Genomic DNA, 15297 nt, shown 5'->3' on the forward strand with positions numbered 1-15297 from the left:
TAGCAGTGATATGCCTGTTTTCTAGTTTTTGTACTAAGCGCAGTTCAGTAACGAATCGCCGTTTTCGCTCGTCCTTTTTCTTCTTTTTTTTTTTCGGCCTTAACAGTGTCAATCCTACTCTTTTGAGTGGCCGTAACAATATAAGTGTTTTATGGTCCACTTTCCGTCGTGCCGTTTGTTATTTCTCATTATTATGTCTTGTGTAGCTTTTGTAATTGTTTGTTATTTTAGTTTCAACTTACGTCATTTACGCCGATGAGGAATTAAAGTGAATTGAATTTATTTCTACACGATGTGGAGCTGTTTATTCCGTGGCCATAAATTTCGCGTGGTTCAGTTTCAATATGCTTTAATAGATGTTTGTCATGACGCATAAGGAATGTGAAGCGTGGTTGCTTGAAATGTTTTTTCTTTGTTAATTACGTAGAAAGTTTTCCCAAGTTGAGGAAATTATTAGCTGGCGGTTGAAATAGTGCCACCCGATAATTTCTGTACATATTTTGATGACTTCTCAAACAAAAAAAAATTTTCCATGCTAAGAAAATTCGTATCTTTTTTTAAATTTTCTTTCAAGTCATTCATATCTTTTTAAATCTAATTTAAAAATTGTTTTCCATTTGTCGTAGTCTCCTTGAGTGGATTTTTTTCTTTCCAATTTTATTAATATTAAAAGATGCAACGTTAAACAATTTTTGAAAAGCTACCTTCAAAATAATTATCTTTTACAACGTCGCAGTTTTATTTTATCTCCTTCGCCATTCCATGAAAAAAATTGAATCTCCTTCATGGCGGGATTATCCCTTAGCAAAGATAAAAGTAAGAGCACAGATACAGATAACGTTAAGTTTTTCGAGACTGTTATTTTCCCTATTAAGCAGAGTCCTTCGATGCTAGTCGAATTAGCCCTAAATAACTTTCTCTTTGACAGATATCAGATGTTTTGTGTGGATTGAAAAATCAAACAAATCAGACAAAGACAAAACTCTTCTTTCCTCTTTCTTTTCCCGTTGAAATAATCGGGACTTTCCCTTGTTAAGAGGTTATTCCTGTTTTGTCAGTTTAGTCGCACGACTGGGTCAAAAGTTTAATAGGCTTGCAATGAAGAGAACATTCATAAACATTCTTGTTCGCTCCCTATATTACCGAGAACCTAAAAATATACTGTAATTCCGACAGTCGACCGGAACTAAGCACACTCTAGTAGTCAATCAATATTGGCGGCAATAGAAAACGTTTTTAGGTGTACCTCATATCATGTTGATTTTAAGGGAAAACCCCGTTGAGCAGTTTCGATTTCGAATTCAATCGTTCAATAAAAAACAGCGAAAAAGTGCTGAGACTGTTGAACTGATTGAATTATCTCTTTTTATGATCGCTCTCCTGGCGTTGATCTTTATGCTTACTATGCATTGCGTCAAACATGGCAGGTAAAAAGAATTCAACGCGAATTGTATTTACATAGAAGTAATTTATACATGTCCGCACAAACCGTAAAAGGTCCTATAAATAGATCATACGTCGTGTCATTCAGACATCTACAAACTGAATAACGACCTTTGAAAGACCGTGCGTCAGTCGAATAATGGAGTTCATTCTATGTTCTTTTTAAAATAAGTTGCATTTTTGTTAACCGCACAGAAAATTATTTCTGTTGGAAACATCATATTTCGAAATTGAAAGTGAAAGAGCTGTGTAAGCAACTCCAGTTTTAATGTGAGTTAATTTCATAGGACGTTTGACGATTACCTCGTAGATTTATGGCAAATATATGTGGCAAACTTAAAGAGAGGGAAATTCCCCGTGGAATTATGAAACAAAACTGTCATCTAAGCACTAATAGCGCCGTTGAATTTATATTGAATGCGTTTAGTTTTACGTAATGATCTATTTTTGAAAGCATCTGTCGTTTATGACAGACGTGCAAAGTGGGAAACCAGGTCACTTTGGCTCTGAGTTCTTTATGGCCAAAAGAATGGCCAAAATAAAATGGCCAAAAGATGGCCACACTTTCACTTTCAATTTCGAAATATGTTTCCAAGAAGTTTTTGCTATTTTAGCGTTTGCCTTCAGGTACATCAGAAGCGGTGAACTGTTTGTTCAACAGCCAGTTTTACATAATGAAGGTAGGCTGAGCTGCAGCGTCAACAAATATATTCCGCGTTGCACGTATCCTTTCTAGAAAGTATTCTATTTGACAAAACATGCTTATTTCATTGAGAGACATATAAACCATATTTCAATTCTTTAAGGAGGAAAACCCTCATAAAAAGCCGTTTTCACTAATACATGAAAGGTAGTCTTTCTACATTGACGAATATGAAAGACGCCTTAAATTCTCTGTAAAACTGAAGAAGTTTCAGGGTCGACGTAAGATCGTGTAATTTTTGGAAATGATTTGAATCAAAGATGCTAAATCTGCGATGTGATTTAGGTTTCTCTCTTTGCCAGTTGAATGAGCCACAGATAGCTTTATGTTTGACACATTTCAGATGTTTTGTCGGAATAACAAAAATAATTGAGCCAAAGTAGTAACTTTCGTTTGAAATAGCCGAGACTTTCCCATACATTCTGGTTTTCATTTGAACAAGTGTAGCCACGCAAAGGGAAATGCTTTCATAGGCTCTCGAGTAAGACAAAAAAATTAAACGTTCATGTAAGCATGTCTGCGTTTTGGCATTGTGTCAATATGAAACCGCGTTGATGATTATCGCCTTATATGACAAAATATATCGCATATCGAGAGGAAGACAGGGAAATTCCCGAGGAATCATGAAAAAAAAAATTGTATTTGATCATCATGGTTCTGAGTTCTATATGGCCACAAGTTTCCACTAGAAACTTCTTGCTGGTGTTTTCGGCGTTTGTCTTCAGGAACACTAGAAACAATAAACTTTTTATTATACGAGCCCTCCTACACGATAGGGGTCGGTAACCGTGAGTTGCTTCGTCATCATAAATTTCAGCACTTATTGAAAATTTTTCTGAAACTTCCGGCTCTTTCACTAAAGCACTTTCCCAATTTATTGAACAATTTTAACAACACAGCACACCACACGCACAAACGCACACATGCACCAATCGCGCGCTTCAAAAGAGAAAAAATTACAGACGATATGCTGTCGTTGGCGTTGCGGTTGACTGAGGTCACATCGTTTCTTTCTTAGTAAGCACCTTTTATCTTTAGGGAAAAACCCCTTGTTTTGTTTTCCGTTCACCCTGATTAATGAAAGGAAATATTGGTATGCATAGACAAATCTAGAGAAAGCTATAATTACTCTGTCTAACAGGAAAAAATCCAACGTGGACACGTGCTTGTGTTTATCGAATGTTATTGGATCGTTGGGGAGAATCACATGATAAACGTTGGAGTTTCACGTGATAAACTTGCGCAAATTTTCAAATAACAAAGAACATAATGGATTTAATTTCTGATGTGACAAAACAAATGAAAAAGTGTTTCCGAGAAACCTGATTCAGTTTAAAAATATTTTGCGTAGGCACATTGTCAATGATGGCGACAGCATCTGTTTCCGTGCTCTGTCCCCCTGAACTTTTTCTTAATTAACAGTCTAATCTGCGTTGAGGTTTTTGAGAGGGAGAAACGGAAAAAGTTCTGCTGTGAGTGGATAAAGTAACCACAAATATATGAAGCCTAAAAACAGGAAGTTAGGAGGGATAAGATTTGGCACGTTTTTTAACATAATAGTCTCTTTGTTTTCACCAAGGTCATCATGTGACGGATTCTAAAAATGCTCTGTAATCGTTTTTAATAAATGCTTGCTCATCACTTTCGAATGTGATGAGCAAGCATTTATTAAAAACGCTTACGAAGCATTTTTTTTAACCCGTCACATGATTGTATGAACAAGAATTTTTCTCTTAGCAAGACTGAGAGCCAGGCTACCGCAATTGATGTTCAACTTTTTTGTCTTATTCACCAGTACGTTGGCGTCAAGGATGTTCATGTTCCATCGGTGATGTACATAGGAAACTTTATCGCAAGGATTCTTCCTAAAATAATTTCATCGTCATTGCTTAGGTGCATATAATATAAACTGCTTCAAAAACTGAAACAAAAAAAAAGACTTATATAATCAACTGAACTTTCTCTAACCCTACTTTATGTCTGCTTTCTGACCAAGTCATTTTTCTCAAGTTTTCAGATTATAAGCATAAGCAGTTTTTTCGTACATAAGCATACTCCCTCTACCTTTCTGTCTGTCACTTCCCAAGTCACAGTAAGTTCCACATGAAATTACTAGGAATTTTTTTTTTGTACTTTTGGATAGGATTTCTATTAACAAAAGAAGTAGCCTTGAGCAAGTAGTCTTACCGGAACGAAACATACGGATAGGTGTGGGGGCTGCTTTACAGATAACAGTTTGGGCTTAGTCAGTAGGAGAGTATAACAGGATAATTTTAGTATTATCAACTGAGTTGATGAAATAAAAAGAGTTACAAAGCTGACCGGTTTCGAGCGCTAGCCCTTCGTCAGAGCGACTAGAGTAATTGTGGGTTGTGAATGTTTTTTCTCTGCATAGAAACACACAAAAAATCCATTATTCCTCCATTGGAACGCGATGTGATGTGAAAGTGCATTGCGCCAACTGTTGCGGAGCTGAAAAAAGGCTCCAAATATCCCAACGTTCGGGATTTAGTAAAATTTACGAAATTTGTGCTAGCCAACTTGTCTCTAAGGCGCACTAATTGTGACCCTCCACGGGATTTCAGGGAATAAGGTGAACATACACACACGGCACGCTCGCACGCTAAAACAAAAGAACTAGCTTTTAACACATGAGCTGCGTGTTAGTTACTCGCCTCATCAACTTTGTAGCCATTGTCTTGCTTCGTACGGTGGTAACAAAGCCGGAACGTGTTAACATCTTGCATGCAACTTTGCACGATATAACACGGTGACCGTGCCAATTTTATAGCACGCCTCCCAAAGTTGAAGTGGCTTTCGATTTGAACAAGAAGTACGTTCTAAACTGTAGGGCTTTTTAAATCACCGATACGCCCGGCCGATACGATTCTCAGTATCCAGTGCAACTTGACATGGAGGGTTCATTACTGAGTGAAGCGATAAGGATTTATATTTTACAAGGTAAGAATTAAGTTTTAAAAAATTAATTCATGTTTTCAAACTGAGCTTCTCTGGACCTTGTGAAACACTTCGTGCCTACTGAATTCCTTGTGAAATCCTGAGGGAAAGAGCCGTGATTTGCTGTGAATGTTTCCTTTTTTATTACAACTTCGAATAGGACAGAAGATCTTCTTTATTTTCGCTTATATTCTTTAAGTAATGTACTAGGTAAAATTTCTGCACAGCCCCATCCTACATTATGCATTCAGTTCTTGGATAGAGAAGACAATGACAAAAACAAGATATCGCCATTGGGAAAACAGATTTGTTTTACGATGGTATGGGGCTGTGCGAAAATTTTACCAAGCTCTACCGTGTTAGCCAGATATAAATAATGGTTACGAACACGCTTTCCAAAATCAATTGTTTTTATGCGCATATCTGCACGGTAAGCAAGTCATGCCATTAGCGTGTAAGTGTGTTATAACGTGCCGTGTGCGTACGTGCGTTCATCTTATTCCCTGAGACCCCGTGGAGGGTCACAACTGTTAAATATTCCACAATTTTCAAACCTTACGTCCACTTCGATAAAAGTATTTGTTCAAAATTTAATTCAAGATAAGAGCGCTTTGTGGTTGTTGCAGAAAAAGGGACAAGTTTGATTGTTCATCGTAATAAGGTCCTACCATAGAACACTGAAAAGTGAACATCCCACGCAATAAATGGTAAGTTATTCGTAAACATTTTCCCCGTGCGTTGCAAGATTATGTGAAGAATAATAAACAAAGAGTCCTCAATTTGGCGCAAAAACATGCGAAGAAAACTGTAGGCTTCGAGCAACAAATAATCAGTCCGCGGACAAATATTCGTGCATATGTTACCTTCTGTGGAAATGGAAGCAAATATGTTGCATCTCCTGTTCCCGTTAGGTCTGCTTTTTCAGCTCAAAGCTGACTTTAAGGTGCTTAAAAAAGACAATTTTTCCATCGGTTAACATTTCTCCGCTCCTACGCCTACTAAAATAGTGGTTCTGCATTTTTTCCCCACCCCAGAAAAAAATATATTATTGTGCAATTTAGCCTTGCCTGAAGCATAGACACTAATTTCCAGAAAATTTCATCACATAATTTTAGCGAAAGAAAACTGTCTACCGAGATGCTTTCACCGTGTCAAATTGAATTTAAAATATTAGCTTTACGGTCACATGTGCAAGCATTTGAGGGGCCCTGAGACGAAACATGTGATTGTGTGATCGTTTATTTAACAAAACTATTTCTGAGCCTTGAAAAACTGTAGGTCGGCTGCGCACTAGCATCATACAAACTAGTTCATAATCATATTTTCACCGAGTTTTTCTTACGTATTTCCTTCTTGCCCTCGCCAGGTGACTGCATGATTTCTTTTAAATTTTACCAAACTAGCATTTGTGGTAGTGTCCACAAGGAGATCTATGAGTTAAACAAGGCTTGAGTGATAAAATGGAAAAGGTAACGTTTCTCCGTTACAACAGCCTTAAATTTTGATATTAGGAATGATACTGGTAATAATGATAGTAATGGTTATGATGATAACGATAATAATGATGATGATGATGATAGAAATTATAATTATAACAACCATGGTTTTCAAAAATGTATTCCGCATTCTGATTTTTGAAGTCACTGTTTCTTTTTTATTCGTCGAATAAAACAGAAATTACTATGAATGGTTTAAACTCGAGGGTAACTGATTTGATCGTGTGGAGTGACCGTCCTTTTGAGGGTATATAGTCCTTAGAGGACTGTTGTCGTTGAAAGTTTCGTCAGCCTCCGTCGTTCTTACGAGAGGAAGAATCATGTGAACTTTTTCAAGAGTACGACATTCTGAAGGTTTCAAGAGAACTCCCTCTACTAATCCCAGCATCACTTGAGTTTTTGGATCGGCTAATGCCATTTGTGATTATGCAAGATTTTTTTCGAACTAGAACTTATTAGAGGCTAGCTACTTTGTAAAAAATTGTAATTGTTCTAAAATTGATATTATACCAAGGAATAACAGCTGTTTTGTTGTATGTTCCAATTATGCAACGTCACAAGGTAAATTACTCATTGAACAGATAATTAGCTAGAAGGACATTGTGCGAATGCCCTTTCAAATTGCTTAACGAAACTTGTTTTTTTTTTCCAATTCATTTCCTTGAAACCCCTCGTAAACCCACAATCTAGGGGAATAAACGCTGTGTGAGTTCTGACATAATTAAGAGTTATACCTTCTATGACTTTTTACAACCAAACTTGACTCTAAGTGAAGTGTTTATCAAAGTATTTTTTTGTACGATCTTTGAGTAAATCGTCACTCAAACAGCTTCTCTTTAAACAGATAAAGATGGAACCCGGTCACCGAGTCTTTAACTCTCCTCTGTCATTAAAGATCTATCTAAAAACTACCAGAATATCCTTCTACCGACTTTCAAGGAAATCAGCATGTGTGTTTTTTTTCTCTTCAGGCGTGATGCTCTTGTCAAGCAAATCGGAAAGATCTATATACTGAATATTTATTTCACTACTGCTTAAAATCGTCCAAGCAATCTGACGTATGCTTCCTCGATATCTTTCTCCTCATTAAATGAGTAAGATTACTTAGGTTGAAACGGTGTGTTTGGAAACTCCGCACTGAAATGTAAATATCACTCTTTCATTCTGACCACGAAAGAAATCTTTCGTTTTCATGTCTTTTTTACTGGGACTTTCCCGTCTTCCTGAAATATCATTGTTGTTTTGATTTGAAGAATCTTTGTATTGCGCTAGGGACGAAAGACTTTTGCAAAAATAGATTTGTATATCATTGGTGCACTCCCATCAAGACCTGAATACATAAACATACATGTCTACTCCCTTCCGCATTCTTCATCACCACTCAGTTCTACTGTTTTGAACTGACCGAATTGCTTTGTGGAAAAAGAAAAACAAAGCACTGATAATAAAAGTGTAATTAGGATAATCCCTGGAGAGACTATGAAAACAGAATAAGAGTTCAATATCAAATAACACGGTCTCTTGACAATCCAGTGAACTGGAACTGAACCAAAAGATTTCTTATGTTGTTCCTGTTATTCCGGTTTTTGATGAGGCACATCAGCTGAAACAGTAAAAGAAAGTATTCGGTGCTAGCTTCAACGAAAGGCTTAGAAAATCGCAAGTACTTTAAGATTTCATTGTAATGAAAAGTAGCTTAATGTTAGACGGTTTTCAGATCTGACATTATCGAGGGAAAACCCAACTTTCGCTTTCAAAATGAAATGTTCAGAGACAAAATTATCTCTGCTTTGAATAAATGAAAAGTCTAGTCATTATTGACCAAAACTTTCATGGAAATATTGAGAGGTCGATGTCTAATTGTTATGACTGACATAATGCAACTTAAGATTGTTTGACTGATTAGTTTTCACTTTTCGGGTATCATGATTTATGCTTACTCAGCATTTTCTAATGCTTCAGTAAACAAATGTCGTCACGTTTTTGTTAAAATGATTCAGTTCAGTTAATTTCTTGAGCCACAAACTGTAGACACTTCTTAAATATTCTGCAAGTATGAACGAAATCAAACACCAACAACTTAGGAGTTTGGCCCTCTTTTGGACAGTTAACATTCACCTGCCGATATTTTAAATATTCTCCCATGTGAAAGTGAAAGCGCTGTGTCAGCTTTAATCATCAATTGTTGATCCTCCAGTGGAGAGGAAAGCAAGGATAGACGCAGTATTATTGAAAGGGAAAAAAAACCCTGGAATCCTAAAACAAAATTGTTTTGTTTGCAAATGGCTCCCTGTGGGCACTATAGATCTGTAAATTTTATTTTATGAAAAAAAAATTAGTTGACAGGTGCGCTCACGGGTGACCCGGTCACGTGACTGTTCCATCCTGATACTCGCGGCTATTTATCTCGCGATAAAATGAATCCTAAGTTCTTTCGCGGCAATAATCACGATGGAAAAATGAGCAAATATTCGATGTGAAGGCCGTTAACTTCAATTCTTCGTACCTGAAGGGACGATCAACCGAGATTGATTAAGGTAAGAAGTGAAAAAGTCGAGTAACGCGTGCTATTGTCGTGAAGATTATCATGCAAAAGATTTATATCTTTACACCGATTTCAGTAAAAGTTTTCATTCACTCGGTACGTTCATGTAACCTTAAGCATTCGTCATTTTTTCCATTTATAATACGAACTCGCTTGATGTATATTGACGAATGAAGTTAGTTTCACGTAGAAAGCATAATCATCATAATGGCGCAGATGGCTGTTTCTCTCTATTTTAATTAGGTTCAGTGTCATTTAACAAGAACTTTAGCATAAGAATACTTTGTGAGGGTTTCATACTGACAATCAGCGGGCAAGATTGAGGAATATACGATCGCCGGCGAATGATCTTTATAGCATAGTTGTTACGCTTACGTCCTAAAGATGAAGACGGCGACATTTCTTAGCGCTTCGACTACTCGTACGTGATTCTTTTCAATGCCAACGTTGTGACGACAGTTAATTTTCCAAGGTCTAAATGAAGGTTCTTCAAATTTCATTTCACCAGCAGTTTCAAACTGGGAGAATTTTGGTGGAATACTGATTAAATCACGTAATTAGAGGGCCTGTATGCCGAAATTTAGTATTTTAATGAGTCTGTGTTCTGTCACTTCGTTCATGCGTTCTGTGGGATGCAATACGGTACCCATCTTTTGGAATAGGAAAATTAGAGGCTGTGATTCCTCGGTCTTGTATTTCTGTTACACTAATTTCTATGATAAGGAAGTGGCACTCATTAGTAAGCACGGTCCAAAATCTTAAGTATAGCCCGAAATGAGTGACAGATTCTAAGATATCGCTGAAGGTCAAGATTTAAAAATATTTGATATGAATGTAAATGAAATTTAGCTAAGTTACACTAAGAAGACTTACGCACGTATAGCAATTACAAGTCAGTGTTACCTATCGATGTAAGATACCTTTTTTAGCACGGTCAGTGTTACCTATCGATATAAGATACCTTTTTTAGCACGCAATACGTAAATAATCGTATTGCCCAACTAGGCAACTGATATAACCTCCTATCGTCGCTTCTGTCGCGACAAACTTTCGTGATTTCGATCAGTGTTTGACTGATTTTGAAACCCCGGAATATGCTTTCCTCTCAGTAGTTTTGTTTGTATGGCAACAATTTTACATTTGGTGAGAACAAACCGACAGTATCTTGCGAAATATGTATCATTGTGTATAGTCGGTTGAGTTCTCTGAAATCATCGGGTCTAACAATACTAAGAGGATTTGCTGAAAGGTATTTTACATGCTGTTATCAACATTTGAGGAAATCTGAGTGCTTTTGCTCCATTGCATCATCGGCACTGCGTAAGAATATAGATTCGTAGCATTTGTTCTTTCGTCATGTCGTACAAGCTTCGTAATTGTATGTTCTAAGACTGTAAAATTTATAAGGGCTGGTGACCGAAATGTTGTTTGGCTGGACCACAGTTGCAGACATGCCGAATAATAGCCAAGGGCAAGTAGCTTCCGATATCGGACGATTTCGATCCATAGCATCGAACATATGATCGTTCACATTGTTCAAGAGAATACAAATAAGACAGAAAAAGCCGAGAGGAGTCTAAGAATGGAAAATTTGACGAGTTTCAAAACAAATTGCCTTGGAGTAAGTTTAGAAAATATCGGAAAAATTCGACGTCACACAATTTCCATGCAATCCTAATAATACTGAATATATTTGAAAAGGCAGATGACATCTTAGGAACTAGAATTTTTTTTCCGTGTATTTGACATCATTCGTCGTGTCTACCAGATAAACTGGTTTCCAGATATGAAGTCACAAAGTAAATTTGAAATTATTCTATTGGAAAGTCTTAAGTTCGTTTGATTAATGGCTAGTCAGTGTTCAATATCATCCCTAATACCTTTTTCCTGTTGAATCTTTAAAGCTATGAATGGATGAGTAGATAAGAGGACTTGTCAAGGCAGGATGTGTTAACGAATAGTCTAAAATTATGCTCACATCTTCCTCTAATGTTTTTTTTGTTACTAAAAGACGTACGGAAAATAGACTAGTTTTTGCCAAATTGAGATTTAAAACTTTAAAAAACAAGAGGTATTTCTAATTTCCCCCCCTTACATAGCCATAACGACAGACAATGCGTCCTGTATTATATTTACAATTGTGCTAATGGAACCTAGTTTTTACTTACTACACTTCATGATATTGACAGTGTTAAGCCAACAGATATTTTGCATTACCATTCTCATTCAAACAACCTTGTTAAAACCTGTCAGTCATAGCTCATCTATTCAGTGGACCCAAATATTTTTTCAACTTTTGTGTTGAATCTCTAAAGCTATGAATGGTTGAGTAGATAAGAAGACTTGTTGTGGAAGGAAGTGTTAACGAATAGGGTAAAATTATGCTCACATCTTCCTCTAATGTTTTTTTTTTTGTAACTTAAAGACGTACGAAAAATAGACTGGTTTTTGCCAAACTGAGATTTAAAACTTTAAAGAACAAGAGGTATTTCTAATTTCCCTCTTACATGGCTTATAACGACAGACAATGCGCCCTGCATTGTATTTACGATTGTGCTGATGGAACCTAGTTTTCACACACTACACTTCATGATATTGACAGTGTTGAGGCCAACAGATATTTTGCATCACTGGTACCGTTCTCACTCAAACAACCTTGTTAAAACCTGTCAATCATAGGTCATCATTCAGTGGAACCAATTAGTTTTTCAACTTTTATGTTTTTCATGGGTAACTCCAACAATCAATAATGGTGAGATCCTATCGTAGTTTTAGCAAGTACTGCTCAGCTGATGCATCACACTTCTTTCATCTTTAACTTCTTTCACGAATCAGGAAGGACGGTTCGACAAAATATTCCATAGTTTTTGACATATTTTAGATTTATTACTAGCTCAGGCAGTCACGCAAATCAACGTAACATTTTTGCCTACAATTTGTGGCTCGAGATTGGAAGATCGATGGAAAGTAATCAACTTGGTGTTTCCTCGATTTCTTAGTGATCGGGAAATAAAAATTCAATATTGTTGTATACCTCTGTTAGCAAATAATGTCTGCCAAGCATGTTGGGTCATAATGAAGGTGGGAAACTAGCTGCAGACCGCTTTAACGACCGCTTTGACGACTGCTTTAACGACTGCTTTAACGATCGCTTTATAGATCTGTCGTTCTTGGAGCAGTACTCTTTAACATCTCGGTTTTCTTAAATAAAATTCTATTTATATCAGATTTACTTCACTCTGTGTAACTGATCGCCTGACTGTACCTGATTAATCTCTCTTTGATTCTCACACTTCGATTTTCATACGGCTTCCAGTTCTCACTGACCACCCACTAATTGCCTTCTTGTTATTAACTTCAACTAAGTAAACTCTAAAGTAAATGCTCAGATTTTCACTATCTTTTAGGCATGAGTGGACATGGTGGCCAACTGACTTTGGAGGATAAACCTTTGTTGCCAGAACTCTGACCCGAACGCTTGCACATATATCTCAAATGAAGGACAACGTACTCAATGCTTCCGATCAACTTTCTTGTGGTTCCAAAGCAAGGTTAGTAGATAAACTAAACACGTCCACTAGTGGAAGTTAGATAAGAAAGTCGCCGTTTGGAAACTCATTGCAATAGCTAAAACCTAAATAACTTTGAAATTCGAATTCAAATAATAACTTAATGATAAGTAAAAACGAATGACAAAATCATACTGAACTAACTAAATATTTTCTAACATCTCTTGTTTTTCTAAATTCAATGGCTAATGTTTCGCTGATTTCAATTTAATGATACGGAAGTAATTTAAATCATATTTAAATATATGCGTGGAGCTTTCTTGACAACCAAATCATGTGATATATTGTTTTTTGTTTCCTTATGAACTCTCGATGCGAAGAAAGAAGAATCAATTTAGTAACATGAGGGCCTAACATGGATGGAAACCGATTTTGTTTGCCTACTGGCTGAAGGTGATATAATTTTTGTTTGATTTCCCAACTTCGGCTTTCGTTCACGTCGAAATTAGCCACAAACTTAATGATCTCCATTTTACAAATGCCGCGTGTTCATTTACACAATGCATCCATGTTTAACTTTGCTTGCGAAACTTGTTGGAAACCGATTTTGTTTGCCTACTGGCTGAAGGTGATATAATTTTTGTTTGATTTCCCAACTTCGGCTTTCGTTCACGTCGAAATTAGCCACAAACTTAATGATCTCCATTTTACAAATGCCGCGTGTTCATTTACACAATGCATCCATGTTTAACTTTGCTTGCTAAACTTGTTGTTTTGAAGTAATTTTGAACGGCAAGGCCGTGAGTGGCATGGTGAAGAAAAAGATAACTTTTTTTGCTAGAAAATTTGCTTCTTGTTTTCGAGAATCGGCTGTTTTCCTGGTTTTACTCGAGCGGCTCATGAACTACCAGTTGCTTATGTTAATATTTGAGGAAACTGACTCATCGATGCGGATCGGGATACAAGTTAAAACGCGAATTCAACAGTTTCAGCTAAGGCACCAAAGACGGCTGCAAAGCAGGTCTATTTTTATCAGTCGACTGACAGGATATTTGGTTGATGTAACCACAATAAATTGTCGACACGAAATTACTTCCTTCTTCACTTCGCAGAATCGCCGTGATGCGTGACAAATAATAAGCTGTTAATTTCGCCAGGATTTATTAGTGATCGTATTTCATTTTATCAAATTTTAACAAAAGAAGCCTTAGCGTAAGTTAGAAATAATAATAAATAAAATTTATACCATAGAAATCCACAATTTTACTTCCTATAAGAATTAAAAAGTCTAGCTAATTTTTAATTTTTTTCAGGATTTACCAATCATGGCTTCAGAAGCAACGGCTTTCATCTCTACGAAAGAAACAGCTAATTATGCACGATTATGTCGCCTATTGATAGCTGTAGGATCTCAGGTCCTGAGAACTACGTTCGACAAGGTTTATCGACCAGAAAACCTAGGAACATTTTTATCACGTAAACCAATTCATTCCGTACTACTGTCACTTAGAAAGAAACAAGTTTTGAATACTCATCAGTGGGGAAAATTGTATCCCCAATCGCTTGTATCATCGCAGCATTTTGATATCACTCTGGTAATGGTTCTGCTGAAGAATATTTGTGGTCTTGTTCCTCCTACTTCTGGTTGGGATCTTCCTCCTCCTACAGAAAACACAACACCTGAAGCAGATATTGTTCGCATTACGTACTACAGAGACACAGTTTACAGTTATGCCAGAGGGGCCGCTGTCGATGACAAAACATTCAACCTTTACTGGAAGGATATTACTGATGTACTGGTGAGATTGGGAGGAACCTGTTACCAAAATGCTATTAATAGTATCAAGACAGGATTCATGGACTCTCATTTTGAGAAACACTATCGAGAGCTTTTAAAAAATTGGTTTCAGGATGATGACACCATCAAAAAAGAGAGGGCAGAGCAGAAGGTAGGTTCGATCAGACCTCTGTCTTAACAGATCCAGTGAGCTACACTCCTTTTGTTTTTTTATGAGAACGTCTAATTGGGGGCGAAGGCTTAACGTTGTTAATTTTTTTCTTTGCGATTTGAACCTAAGAACGTTCTTGACATGTTCCTAGAGTTGTTTGCTATAGTATTTCAATAAACCAACTTGGATATGACCAGGAAACCTGTCAGTTAGTAAAAGACTAAGTTCGACAACAAATTGAGGTGTTCATCAGTTTATCGTGCAATAAGAAAAATGCATTGTTGATGTTAAAAATTGTGTCCTCAAGTGTTTGAGTTAATAGTTCTGTTAGACCGCGGTTTTACGTTTCTTTTCCTTTTATTTATACTTCTCACCAAAAGAAATGAGCAAAATGAAGACGGTCTTAACTGACTCTCAGCCTGGGTATGTTCTCAGGATGTTCTTAAAATTTTGGTCAATCTCAGCTTGAAAATTCTCATAAAAAAGATTCTTATGAAAAAAAAAGTGCATTCTAAGACAAGATGTAAATTTTGAGATACAGATTTAAGTAAATTTGCAGAGCGGTGGGGAAATCACAATTAATGAGATAGGCAACTCATTTTTAATCTCAAACGGCTTTTCTTTCATATTTTGTTCTTTGTTAGTGTGTCTTTTATCTTTAGGTGCATCACTCTTATTTCTAACCATATATCAT

General features: G+C 36.6%; 1 protein-coding gene across 1 annotated transcript; it reads left to right on the plus strand.

The window, feature by feature from the left end:
• Nucleotides 1–13979: 13979 nt before the first annotated feature.
• On the plus strand, nucleotides 13980–15286 carry LOC136283955 (E3 ubiquitin-protein ligase DZIP3-like). The gene is made up of 2 exons (XM_066173562.1): nucleotides 13980–14603; nucleotides 15266–15286. The coding sequence occupies exons 1-2, from the start codon at nucleotides 13980–13982 to the stop codon at nucleotides 15284–15286; spliced, it is 645 nt and encodes a 214-aa protein (XP_066029659.1).
• The last annotated feature ends 11 nt before the right edge of the window (nucleotides 15287–15297 follow it).

This window comes from Pocillopora verrucosa, chromosome 10 (genome assembly GCF_036669915.1).
Source record: "Pocillopora verrucosa isolate sample1 chromosome 10, ASM3666991v2, whole genome shotgun sequence".
NCBI classification, from domain to species: Eukaryota; Metazoa; Cnidaria; class Anthozoa; order Scleractinia; family Pocilloporidae; genus Pocillopora; species Pocillopora verrucosa.

What these genes read in the sequence shown, in the direction of transcription:
- LOC136283955 (XM_066173562.1), top strand. Translation starts at nt 13,980, where the DNA reads ATGGCTTCAGAAGCAACGGCTTTCATCTCTACGAAAGAAACAGCTAAT. An exon ending in AAGAGAGGGCAGAGCAGAAG is followed by an intron (nt 14,604 to 15,265) that starts GTAGGTTCGATC and finishes TTTTATCTTTAG; the next exon opens with GTGCATCACTCTTATTTCTA.